The sequence below is a fragment of the Cuculus canorus genome, chromosome W (assembly GCF_017976375.1).
Source record: "Cuculus canorus isolate bCucCan1 chromosome W, bCucCan1.pri, whole genome shotgun sequence".
NCBI classification, from domain to species: domain Eukaryota; kingdom Metazoa; phylum Chordata; class Aves; order Cuculiformes; family Cuculidae; genus Cuculus; species Cuculus canorus.
The window spans coordinates 20,657,690-20,670,304 of NC_071440.1; the positions used below are offsets into that span (position 1 = coordinate 20,657,690).

Below are 12,615 nucleotides of genomic sequence, written 5' to 3' on the forward strand. Positions count from 1 at the left end.
ATGGATTACTCTAAAAGGAATTAGGTGGAATGAAGGAAAAATTCATATAGTTTTAATTTCTGCTCTTTAAATAACATTTCCAAGCTAATTTTATAATTTAAATTGTGGTGCTGTGCTATGAGAGAAAATAGTTAAAGCTTTTTAGCTATGACTTAACATTTCTTTGATTCTTCTTTACTTCCATAATAGACCAATTCATAACAGCTGTGTTTTAAACAGCTTTAAATACAAATGGATTCAGTGTCATTGCTAAGTCCATAATAAAAATTATTTTAATGGTGCAAGGAGGTAAATAAGTTATTTGATTTAGTAAAAAACCACAACTGTTCCACAGTAAGCTATTCTATATGTGTGGATCTTTCCAATTTGGCATGCCCTCCTTATACTGTGTCCAGCACTTTGGATGAATTAATCTCACTTCACAGAAGTTAAAATAATATTGAAATCCTGTCAGCTGGGACTGACCAATGGTTATGTTTTCCACAAGGTAATGCATTTGCAAGGACGTCAATCTCATTCCACTGTGTGGCTGTCTTTGATGAACACTTTTCCACAACAATATCAAGGCACATTCTCATGCTTTCTGTGGGTCAGTGTCCTTGGCAGGTCTTGCAGCACATCTGTTTGAAGTATGCTCAACTGCAGAACTTGAACTTCAACACCAGTAGGTAATATGTCACTTTGTTCACATCTTTGCACTCTAATAATTAAGGACATTAAAGAGAAAAAGTCAGAAATAAAAATTGAAGTACAAAGAAAATTTGACATTTAACATGCTGCTTCTCTATCCATCCACCTTGCCCTCTTTGTAACTACTCTTTCTAGTCCAGGCTAGTGCACACAATATATTTTAAAAAGGCATAAAAATGTTTGTGGGGCTTCTCTCCCAGATGTTTAGAAATATGCCCACTTTGTCTTGAAAGAATCGCCATTTATTGGGATAAACGATCACTTTAGACAGATAGGAAATACAAGTAATTTTTCTTGCAATACTTTCATATCTTCTTTCTCAGGAGTTATTTTATTCATCCATGAGAGGTTATCCAAAATCTAACACAATTCACACTATTTGGTACCATGCCTGTGCATTTGTAAGAATCCTTGAAATAGAATATGCATTGCAGCTAACAAGAAAATAACAAGTGTTATAAATAAAGACACCAACAGTGTGTGTTCAGTGACTGGACTGAATGGTGGATTATATTTTAGGTTTGGTTCCATACATCCTCACTGTCTTTTATGGAGGAAGAAAAGAGATTTTAATATCTGTAACAGACATGTAAGAGAGTTTTTTTCATACTTGTGCTTTTCCTATATACTGCGCTTACTGCCTCAGCAACCCTTGTCATACTGGCAGGTAACTTCCAGGAAGGGAAAACAACGCAGAAGAGGGATTACTTCTTTTCCATCCCACACAGGTTGTATCTAAAGTGACTTGTGGATGTACATTACAGGAGCACTACTGGTGTATGCTGTGGTTCTCCTCTGGCTCAGTTTTCTTTCTGTAGAAAGAAGATAGGAATAGGGAATGGAATAGTTTGGTCCATGCCCAGTTCTTATTTTGATTACAGCTGGAGATACAACTGTATCTGAGAGTTCAACGGTATGCTCAGGTTCTACAGTTCAGACATTGCTACTGCAGAATTGCTTTGCACTGGAGTGACTACTGATAGGTGCCTGATAGGGGATTTTTAGTTAAAAGCATTTGCACAGTTTCTTCCAGATTGATATTAAAATAGGACATTGGGAAGGAGTCTTGCTTCACGTATAGGAAGATGGAAGAGATGTATACAGACAAAAAGCAAGTTTGAATTGCAAAAATGAAGTGGTGGGAAGAATGAAATTAGATTCATTTATCAGAAAATATGTTGTCTCAAAATAATGCTGTAAAGTTTTACTGGTTTTAAAGGTGCATTTGATACTGACTTCCTCCTACAATCTTTCTCAAATTACAACAGCTATAAAGAAAATGTGAATAAAAAGGAAAGAAACTAGCAGTACTTTGACTATTATCATATTTTGTGTTGATGTGATATCTAGAAGTGAAGACTGAAGACTAGGATGCTGTTGCTCCAAGGCCTGGCAGAACAACAGTCCTTGACTCTGAGATGTCTGTAAGCCAAATATGAAAGAGACAACAAACAGACACACCAAATGCACAGAAAAAAGTAATAATGAAAAAAACACAATCAGAATGTACAATTCTTCATCTACTCCTATTTGTCTTCCTTCTACATATGACCTCCTAGTACAATATTTTTGCTCCAGAACAGGTGGTTATGAACAGTGCATTCATGCTGCAAGCATACTGTAGTGGCAAGTTAAGTGCAGGTGAGTATTTTTAGTATTTGAACCTAGGAAAGCATTAGTGAAGTTGAAATTCAGGGTCTGTACTGAACGGTATTTCCGATAATGGCAATGTGCATGTTTCTAGCTAGACCGATTTAAACTTTCATTTAATTAACATAGATATTGTGCTTTCATTGTAATATTTTACTCCACCTACCCAATGTTTTATGTACTACTTTTCTACTCTTTTAATTGTCAATTTGTAAATGGAGTTGGATGTCAGCAGAAAAGACATTGGGTGTAGCTGGTTCAAACAGTCATATTTTTCTATCAGCAACCATACATGGTTACTATTTTATTTCAAAAACTCTTCCCAAAAGAGGTCAAATATCTTCCACAAATATTTCAGATTCTTATGTTTGTGGAGACTTTGCGGCCAAATCAGACAATATATCTATTACTATCCCCTGTTAGTCGGATTACTATCCCCTGTTAGTATTTCAAATAGGTAATGATGACTTACAGCGCAGAAAGCTGAAAGCCATCAAAAGAGACTTCAGGGCTTTAGGGAAGATGATTGAGGGCTCTGGAGCGCAAGTGGTGTTTAGCTCCATCCCAATACTAAGGAATATGGAACAGGAGGTCAGGAACGTACAGATGATTAATGCCTGGCTCCGAGCCTGGTGTGAGGAGAGAGGCTTTGGCTTCTTTGATCATGGGGTGACCCACCCACCCCCAGGTTTTCTTACTAGGGATGGGTCATACTTGTCTCCAAGGGGGACTAAAGTTATCTCTAAAAATCTAGTTAGGCTCTTAAATAGAGCTTTAAACTAGATGTGAAGGGGGAAGGGGAGGAGACCAGGCTAGTCGGGAATGAGCCTGAAAGTGGGAAACCGGCGGCTGAGAAATGGTGTGCTGGAGAGGACCACCAGTACACCACAACAGGGCAAGTGAGGGCGAGTACAAGTGGGGACAGTAAGGATGAAACTGGGTCTGTGGAATTAGTTATTCCAAGGACCAGTCAATCGAGAATGAACTCTCTTCCCTTTACGAGGGCTGAAGGTTCATCAGCCCAGCTGAAGTGCATTTACATCAATGCACACAGCATGGGCAATAAGAAGGATGAGCTGGAAGCTGTTGTAGGGCAAGGTGACTATGATGTCATTGCCATCACAGAAACGTGGTGGGATGACTCACATAACTGGACTACAGCTATGTTGGGATATAAACTCTTCAGGCGGGACAGGAAGGGTAGGAAAGGAGGCGGGGTAGCCCTCTATGTCAAAGAGTGCTTTGATACTCTTGAACTGGATTACGGTGAGGACGGGATCGAGTGCTTATGGGTTAAAATCAGAGGAGCCCACAAGAAAGGGGACTTTGTGATAGGAGTCTGTTACAGACCACCCAGCCAAGAAGAAGCTGCTGATGAACTCTTCTATAAACAGCTGGGGACAGTCTCTAAATCTCTGCCTCTTGTCCTTGTGGGAGACTTTAACTTTCTGGATGTCTGCTGGGAGTACAATACAGCAGAAAGGAAACAGTCTAGGAGGTTCCTGGAGTGCATCGAAGACAACTTCCTTGCACAACTGGTTAGCGAACCAACAAGGGAGGGTGCCTTCCTAGACCTGCTGTTTGTGAATAGAGAAGGTCTTGTTGGGGATTTGACGGTTGGAGGACGCCTGGGATTAAGTGATCATGAGATGATAGGGTTTTCAGTTCTAGGTGGGATTAAGAAGGGGGTTAGCAAAACAGTCACATTAAACTTCCAGAGGGCAGACTTTGGCCTGTTCAGAAGGTTGATTAGCAAAGTCCCATGGGAAACAGTCCTTCAGGGCAAGGGAGCCCATGAGGGTTGGGCGCTCTTGAAAAATGAAATCCTAGCAGCTCAAGAGCAGGCCATCCCTGTGTTCCGGAAAAGGAGCCGGCGGGGGGAAAAGCCAGCTTGGTGGAGCAGGGAGATCTCAAGATGCGTCAATAAGAAGAAGAAGCTCTATGTGCTCTGGAGGAAAGGACAGGCATCTTGGATGGACTACAGGGACGAAGTGAGATCGTGCAGGGAAAAAATCAGGAGGGCCAAGGCCCAACTAGAAATCAAACTGGCTAAGTCTGTGAAAGACAACAAAAAGTCTTTCTACAAGTACATTAACAGGAAAAGGAGGACGAGGGAGAATATCCAGTCTCTAGTGGATGCAGAAGGAATAACAGTGACAGAGGATAAGGGCAAGGCTGAGGTACTAAATGCCTTCTTCGCCTCAGTCTTTAATAGCAAAGAAAGTTCTTCCTTCTGTTTACAAATCCAAGAGTTAGAGGGGCAGATTGAGGCTCCCGTGATCCAAGAGGAGGCGGTTAGAGACTTGCTTGCCCAGCTAGACGCCCACAAGTCTATGGGGCCGGATGGGATCCACCCAAGAGTATTGAAGGAGCTGGCGGATGTCCTTCCCAAACCCCTATCCATCATCTTCCAGAGGTCCTGGCTGACTGGGGAAGTTCCACTAGACTGGAGGCTGGCTGATGTTGTGCCCATATACAAGAAGGGTTGCAGAGAGGATCCGGGGAACTACAGGCCTGTCAGTCTCACCTCAGTGCTGGGGAAAGTCATGGAACAGGTAATCTTGAGTGCTATCATGAAGCACATGCAAGAGAACCGGGTGATCAGGCCCAGTCAACATGGGTTTACAAAAGGCAGATCTTGCCAAACTAACCTGATCACCTTCTATGACAAAATCACTCGACTACTGGATGGGGGAAAGGCTGTGGATGTAGTCTTCTTGGACTTCAGTAAAGCCTTTGACACAGTTTCTCACAGCATTCTGCTGCAGAAACTGTCAGCCTCTGGCCTGGACAGGCGCACACTCTCCTGGGTTGAAAACTGGTTGGATGGCCGGGCCCAGAGAGTGGTGGTCAATGGAGTTAACTCCAGCTGGAGTCCAGTCACAAGTGGAGTTCCTCAGGGCTCAGTACTGGGTCCAGCTCTGTTCAATGTCTTTATCAATGACCTGGATGAAGGCATTGAGTGCACCCTTAGCAAGTTTGCAGATGACAGTAAGCTGGGAGGAAGTGTCGATCTGCTGGAGGGTAGGGAGGCTCTGCAAAGGGATCTGAACAGGCTGGACTGCTGGGCCGAGACCAATGGGATGAGGTTTAACAAGGCCAAATGCCGGGTCCTGCACTTGGGGCACAACAACCCTATGCAGCGCTACAGACTGGGGGAAGAATGGCTGGAGAGCTGCACGGAAGAGAAGGACCTGGGGGTGCTGGTTGACAGCCGACTGAACATGAGCCAGCAGTGTGCCCAGGTGGCCAAGAAGGCCAACGGCATCTTGGCTTGGATCAGAAATGGGGTCACCAGCAGGTCCAGGGGGGTTATTCTCCCTCTGTACTCAGCACTGGTGAGACCGCACCTTGAGTCCTGTGTTCAGTTCTGGACCCCTCACCACAAGAAGGATGTTGAGGCTCTGGAGCGTGTCCAGAGAAGAGCAACAAAGCTGGTGAGGGGGCTGGAGAACAAGTCTTATGAGGAGCGGCTGGGAGAGCTGGGGTTGTTTAGCCTGGAGAAGAGGAGGCTGAGGGGAGACCTTATTACTCTCTACAACTACCTGAAAGGAGGTTGTGGAGAGGAGGGAGCTGGCCTCTTCTCCCAAGTGACTGAGGACAGGACAAGAGGGAATGGCCTGAAGCTCCGTCAGGGGAGGTTCAGGTTGGATATCAGAAAAAAATTCTTCACAGTAAGAGTCATTGGGTACTGGAACAGGCTGCCCAGGGAGGGGGTCGAGTCGCCTTCCCTGGAGGTGTTTAAGGAACGAGTGGATGAAGTGCTTAGGGACATGGTTTAGGGAGTGTTAGGAATGGTTGGACTCGATGATCCAATGGGTCCTTTCCAACCTTGTGATTCTGTGATTCTGTGATATTATGTTAATAAATATCACATTACAGTAATAAAACCACTGAATGTCACTGTGCCTTCAGCTAAAGAGACTGCAAAGATATACCACAAAAAAATACAAGGAAAATTGAAATGAATTTGAAAACAAAGAGCTAAAGCAGATATAAAACGTGACAAGACATATTGTAACTTTCATTTACTATTTCTATATCCCCAGAATTTTAACTCTTATATTATGTAAACAATCTTTACTTTCCCCACAAAAGTGCTTTTAAACTTTACTAACATCGTTTTACTGGAGTGTCTCAAGCTTTCTCAAAAATATGTATGTACTTATCTTGGGTTACCAAAACTAAACTGTCTGGAAATTGATAAGTGGTTCCCATAGGCTGCAAGCACCAGAGTTTTGGGAGTGAAGGAAATCGGGAGGTTCGCTCTGGTTTGAAATGGGAAGGAAATCCGTCAGCTAGCCTGACCTTGCTGCAAACCAATGGCCTGTTGTTGAAGTTGCTTTTGCCCCGCAGTGGGGCTCAAAGCACAAGGCAATGCTTTGGTGGCATATGGACAAAATTGCTGCATGCGAGTAGATATGCTGTTACCTACATGCACTGCCAAGGGGCAGAACCCTCCTTCTGAGTGGCCTGACTCCTTCCCTGAAACCAAAATACAGATACACAGTTCACATCCCACTGCACCTGGAGAGACAGATGCATGCATACAGACACAGAATACTCCTTTCACAAATACATCCACAAGGAAATATCAGGACTCAAATATTTCTTGCTTAGAAAGCATTATCTTTCAAAAAATATTTGTGCTCTTCAGGATTAGTTAGTTACTGAAATTTCCATAATCTCTATTATGCTGAAAAAAATATGCCTTCCTGTTTAAAGGGTAACTATGTCAGCTCCTCTTGTGTCTAAGAGGATTTTTTTAAAGCCAACAGTGTAAGCAAAAAATGTGCAATATATGCACATAATTCTGCAAACACTCACAGTTTGTGCTTCTTAAATTCAGCATTAAATAGTAGCTCTGAAATGTTTATAAAGCAGGATATATATTTAAGAAATGCTTGCCAAAATACTGAAAAAAATACCTTGAAGATAATTTTTTGTCTAAGTTGGGATAGGGCACCCTTAGTATTTAATGGATTTCAACTAGGTTCTTCTGAAAGGATGTAGATATTTTAAGTTGTTAAATGAACATTGAGATTACATTTACTTTTGAGCCATTTGAGCCACTTAACTGCTTACAAATAATCAGTGGTTTCCAGTAAATACCTTGAAATATGGGACGAAAGCAAACATGGGGTGCTAAGTGGCAATGTGTTGGGAACTGTATCTACTGTAAGATATTGTGCTATATCTTTTTCCCTCTCAGTTCTTCCTAGGACTTATTAGGTCAAGCAAAGTACTGTGCTACTGAGGCTGTGTGGCTGTCTGTAAGGAGCTGGCTCATGCCTGGCCAACTCAGCATGCAGGCCAAAGAGCTGAAGTCTATCTAGAATACTATGTAAGTGATTTTCAACTTGTGGATCCCAAAAATTTTCCAGTGAAGATGTAGGTCCCTGGAAAACACTACTGCAAACAGGCCTGCTTTTCATAGTTTCCCTGAACAGTTCTACTTTAAAGTCGTCCATGGCCACCTAGTGTCCATAGATCACACACACAAAATTCCTGATTGTATTCATATATTGGAGACCAGTGTATTTTCCTGATAATATCAAAGAATTACTAGCATAATGACTATAAATAAGAAGATGATTTTTTTTAATCTTGAAATTAAGAGGAGACTGAGACTAGTTATGCACTTAGAAGTACTTTATTACTTCCTTACTTTGGAGAAAGACATCTGTGTTTGTAAATAAAGTATCAGCCTTCGAGCTTCAGAGGGCAGAATATTTTCTAGATTAATAACTATAGCATAAAGATTATTTAAGAGCATGAAACATAAAACCAGAAATTAAAATAATCAAGTAAAATTCTATTATGGAGGTGCTTTTCAAATGCCAACATGGAGTGATAATCCTCTATGTAAAATTAAAACTTCCAAGCAGAAAATTACAGTGCTCATAGTGAATGAACAATGTATTTCTGTGAAGATTTTAGTATGCTTCTTTTCATTACAGACATCTCAATCTGACAGACTTTTATGACAACTTTGAATCTATGGCATGAACCTGAATGGATACAGAAGGTATTATATGAACACCAAATCAGAGAAGACTGTAGAATAAATTTGCCTTTTGTTGATTTAAAATCAGAATATTTGTTCCATATAAATTGAATATTAAACTTTGGTGTATCTGAAGAACCTGTGTGAAAGATACTCAATTATATACTGCATAGAGATTAATTACATTAAAAGGAGCAGCTTTAGTGACATTATGAAGTCAAGCACTCAAAATTTAGGGAATACCTGTTTTAAGAGAACTATTATTGTTGTGTGATCTTTCTTTATTTTTGGACATGTGTGTATTGGTAATTTTTGATTCCTCTTCCCCTTTCACACAAAACGTAATGTACTCATTTGGTGAGCAACTATTCTAAATTTTTACAATCAGTAAAAAATTTTTACTGCCCAGCACTCAAATTTACTTTGATGACAGAATTTCCTAATAGGTTGACTTGGACAATTTATGAGTCCAGATCTGGAGCCTTTCATAAACATTAATACTCTTAGCTTGACATTATTATCTAATATATCCTTTAGCAAAAAAATGTTATGATGAAGTTATATAAAAGTAAGTTGAAGTATAAGAACAGTCTTGTAGCACCATGCAGCATTAAATCTCTGGTCCCAGTCTTTCAATGAGATGTGATCAACTATTTTTGCCACTATGTTGTTATGTTAACCACTTATGGACTAGGCAACAGTTCAGTGGATGAGAACTGTATCATGCTCTCCCTGCTATGATGGATATTTCCATTGAACCAATAAAGAAACTGGAAAACTAATAAGACAAAATTATAGCACTTTGTCCATGACTTATGCTTTATATTTTAATTTTTTTAAACGAAGAACTTGTATTTAGGTTTTTATTGACTTCACCTTTGAACTACAATGACTAATTAGAAAATAATTGTAAAAGATTCATTCATAGTCTGAGACATGACATAATGTAGAATTTTACTAATAAATTAATGCAGTGATACTGACCGTGTCACTTTGCTCTTCCCAGAATAAATTATATTAAGATGGGAAATTTACCTTCTGTGGTGGAAATGGGAGTATTGTCACATTTGCTTTCACACTGCTGCATTGATGGAGGTCTAAGTGCCTCTGGACACTCACTGGATGCTTGTCTGGTGTATGAGAGGCACTGTACTATTTGCATCTGTTGCCCAAGACCACACTGTGCAGTACACTAAAAATAAGAGGTTAAAAAAGTAAAACAACTTAATCCAATTTTTAAATGTAAAACAAGATAACAGGAAAGCAAATAAGAACAGTACACACACACAAATTAAAAAAAAAAAAAAGAAAAGCATGTGAAGAGATTTGGTTAATGCATAAAATAACAGCTTAGATTTTTTGAGTTTTTGATAGTATATGTGACAAATTGACTTTTAAAGAAAATAAAACACAGTGCAATGTTAGCTTCCTGAACAGCTTGGATTTGAGGTATGAGAATATAATTTATACTATTTCATATATTGTGTCTGAGTTCAACTGCATGTTTTCAAGAGAGAAATCATTTACTTCAGAACAAAGAAGAAAAACCAAGGAGAACAGCAATTCAAATGAGCTAGAGGACTTTTTTTATGGAAAAAGGAAAGTATCTTTTAAACAAAAATATCTTGTTGTTTCAAAATATTTTTTAATTTCTATAACTGGTTTTAGGACATATCAGTTGAAGATAAATGTGCACCTGGACAACTAGCATAAAAGAAAAGTCAATTAGACTATAATATCACAAATTATTGTCCCGTGGTTAGTTAAACCAAGATGTTTTATTTTCATTAGTGGCAAATTACTCAGCAAACTTAGAAACTGAAATATCAAGTCATTGTTTAATAACAGGTCATTGATCATAACTGAGATGCAAAAACATAATGAAAGAAGAAAATTCAGTATATCCTATTTAGAAACACCGCATAATGGCAGTACAATTCAGCCTGTGCTGTAGCAATTTAGATTCCTGTCTGGTAACTAAGCGTATTTTATGCAAAATTATATAGATCTCAGAAAGTTTTTTGGGTGTCTATAAATCTTAGTAAAATTTTAATTGGCTTTGTATTTCCATCATGTTTTTCAACTATGTTAAATGTGTTTTAAAAATACTAAACCTTGCAACATTGCTGTATCCTCAAATCCCCTTCTAAAAAGATGTAATAAAGACTATTTAATTTTTTTTAAAAATGCATACAGAAATTCATCCAGTAGAAACTAGATTACTGACAGCAAATTCTTTATAGTTCAGCAGACAATTATCATTCAAAATCACATTCCAGACCGAGTCAAACAGGTGAGAAGCTTTTGCTTCAGTCATGAGAACCATTTCTTATCCATTTCCAGCAACATCTTATCCTTAAAGGTACTAATGTGTAGGAGACTAACAGCAATAAATACTGTCTATATGTGAACTATCTTACCTGTCCCCAGTCTCCAGTAACACGGCGAGGAGGAGGACATTGGCTTAAACTACAACAGATGCGGACTGGAGGTTTGCTTTCCCCTGGGCATTGCGAGTCTGGAAAAGTTTTTAAAAGATCACTGCTTTTGCACAGAACAATTTGGTGTTTGAATCCTGGGCCACACTTTGATGTGCATTGAAAAATATTGATATAAATTAATAATGAAAATCTCAGTAAAAACTCAATAAAAGTGTCAGAAATGCACTTATGGAAAACAGGAGAATAAATTTATGTTCTTATAATTAAACTGTAATCATAAATTGAATGATAATTTAAAAATGTTTAGATACATAAACAAACTGGCTAATGATTGCTTTATTAAGTTAAAGTTTGTATAAGTTTTAATTTGATAAAAGTAGATTTTCTTCACTATTTATATTTAAGCTATTGCATTACTATTTACTTTTATATATAAAAGCCTTTAGGTTAGGTTTAAGAAAAGCACTTTGCTACAGAGTAGAAAGGTCTGCCAGTGTTACATTATTATGAAACAAACTTGAGTGTGCATTTCAGAAATTAAAAGTAGAACTCTGTTCTTACTATGACCTTAGTAGAGCCTTTCTCCACCTCACTTACAGACCACTGAGCTACAATGAACACATCTCTCCCCAATAAACATATGGGAAGATAAATGCTTTACTGGACTCCACAGAAATAAGATTATTGGTTCAGATAGAAATACTGTACCTCAAGGCCAAATGCTGGGTCCTGCACTTGGGGCACAACAACCCTATGCAGTGCTACAGACTAGGGGAAGAGTGGCTGGAGAGCAGCACAGAGGAGAAGGACCTGGGGGTGCTGGTTGACAGCCGACTGAACATGAGCCAGCAGTGTGCCCAGGTGGCCAAGAAGGCCAACGGCATCTTGGCTTGGATCAGAAACAGTGTGACCACCAGGCCCAAGGAGGTGATTCTCCCTCTGTACTCGGCACTGGTGAGACCGCACCTTGAGTTCTGGGCCCCTCACCACAAGAAGGATGTTGAGGCTCTGGAGCGTGTCCAGAGAAGAGCAACAAAGCTGGTGAGGGGGCTGGAGAACAAGTCTTATGAGGAGCGGCTGGGAGAGCTGGGGTTGTTTAGCCTGGAGAAGAGGAGGCTGAGGGGTGACCTTATTACTCTCTACAACTACCTGAAAGGAGATTGTGGAGAGGAGGGAGCTGGCCTCTTCTCCCAAGTGACTGAAGACAAGACAAGGGGGAATGGCCTGAAGCTCCGCCAGGGGAGGATCAGGCTGGATATGAGAAAAAAATTCTTCACAGAGAGAGTCATCAGGCACTGGAGTAGGCTGCCCAGGGAGGTGGTCGAGTCACCTTCCCTGGAGGTGTTTAAGGAACGGGTTGATGAAGTGCTTAGGGACATGGTTTAAGGGAGTGTTAGGAATGGTTGGACTCGATGATCCAGTGGGTCCTTTCCAACCTGGTGATTCTATGATTCTATGCCTAATTCTGAAACCTATCTGCCTAACTTAAAGATACTTTAAAGCAGTTCCACAGGACTAAGTAAGGCATCAATATTCCCTATACATAGGTAAAGGTGTATAAATACATATCGTAGTATTATAGTTCATAGTATAGTTAGGGTTCGAAGGGACCTTAAAGATCATCTAGTTCCAACCCTGCTGCTATGGGCAGGGACATCCCACTAAAGCAGGCTGCCCAAGGCCCCATTCAACCTGGCCTTGAACACCTCCAGGGATGGGGCATCCGCAGCCTCCCTGGGCAACCTGTTCCAGTGCCTCACCACTCTCATGGTGAAGAAATTCTTCCTAATGTCCAGTCTAAATCTGCCCCTCTCCAGTTTATACCCA

General features: G+C 40.2%; 1 protein-coding gene across 1 annotated transcript in view; it reads right to left on the reverse strand.

The window, feature by feature from the left end:
• Positions 1 to 590: 590 nt before the first annotated feature.
• Positions 591 to 12,615, reverse strand: part of LOC128850242 (A disintegrin and metalloproteinase with thrombospondin motifs 6-like) — a 74,568-nt gene continuing 62,543 nt past the window's right edge. Inside the window, 3 exon segments of the mRNA XM_054053236.1 lie at positions 591 to 700; positions 9,383 to 9,539; positions 10,768 to 11,013. Of these exon segments, the coding sequence (XP_053909211.1) occupies positions 591 to 700; positions 9,383 to 9,539; positions 10,768 to 11,013 (513 nt within the window).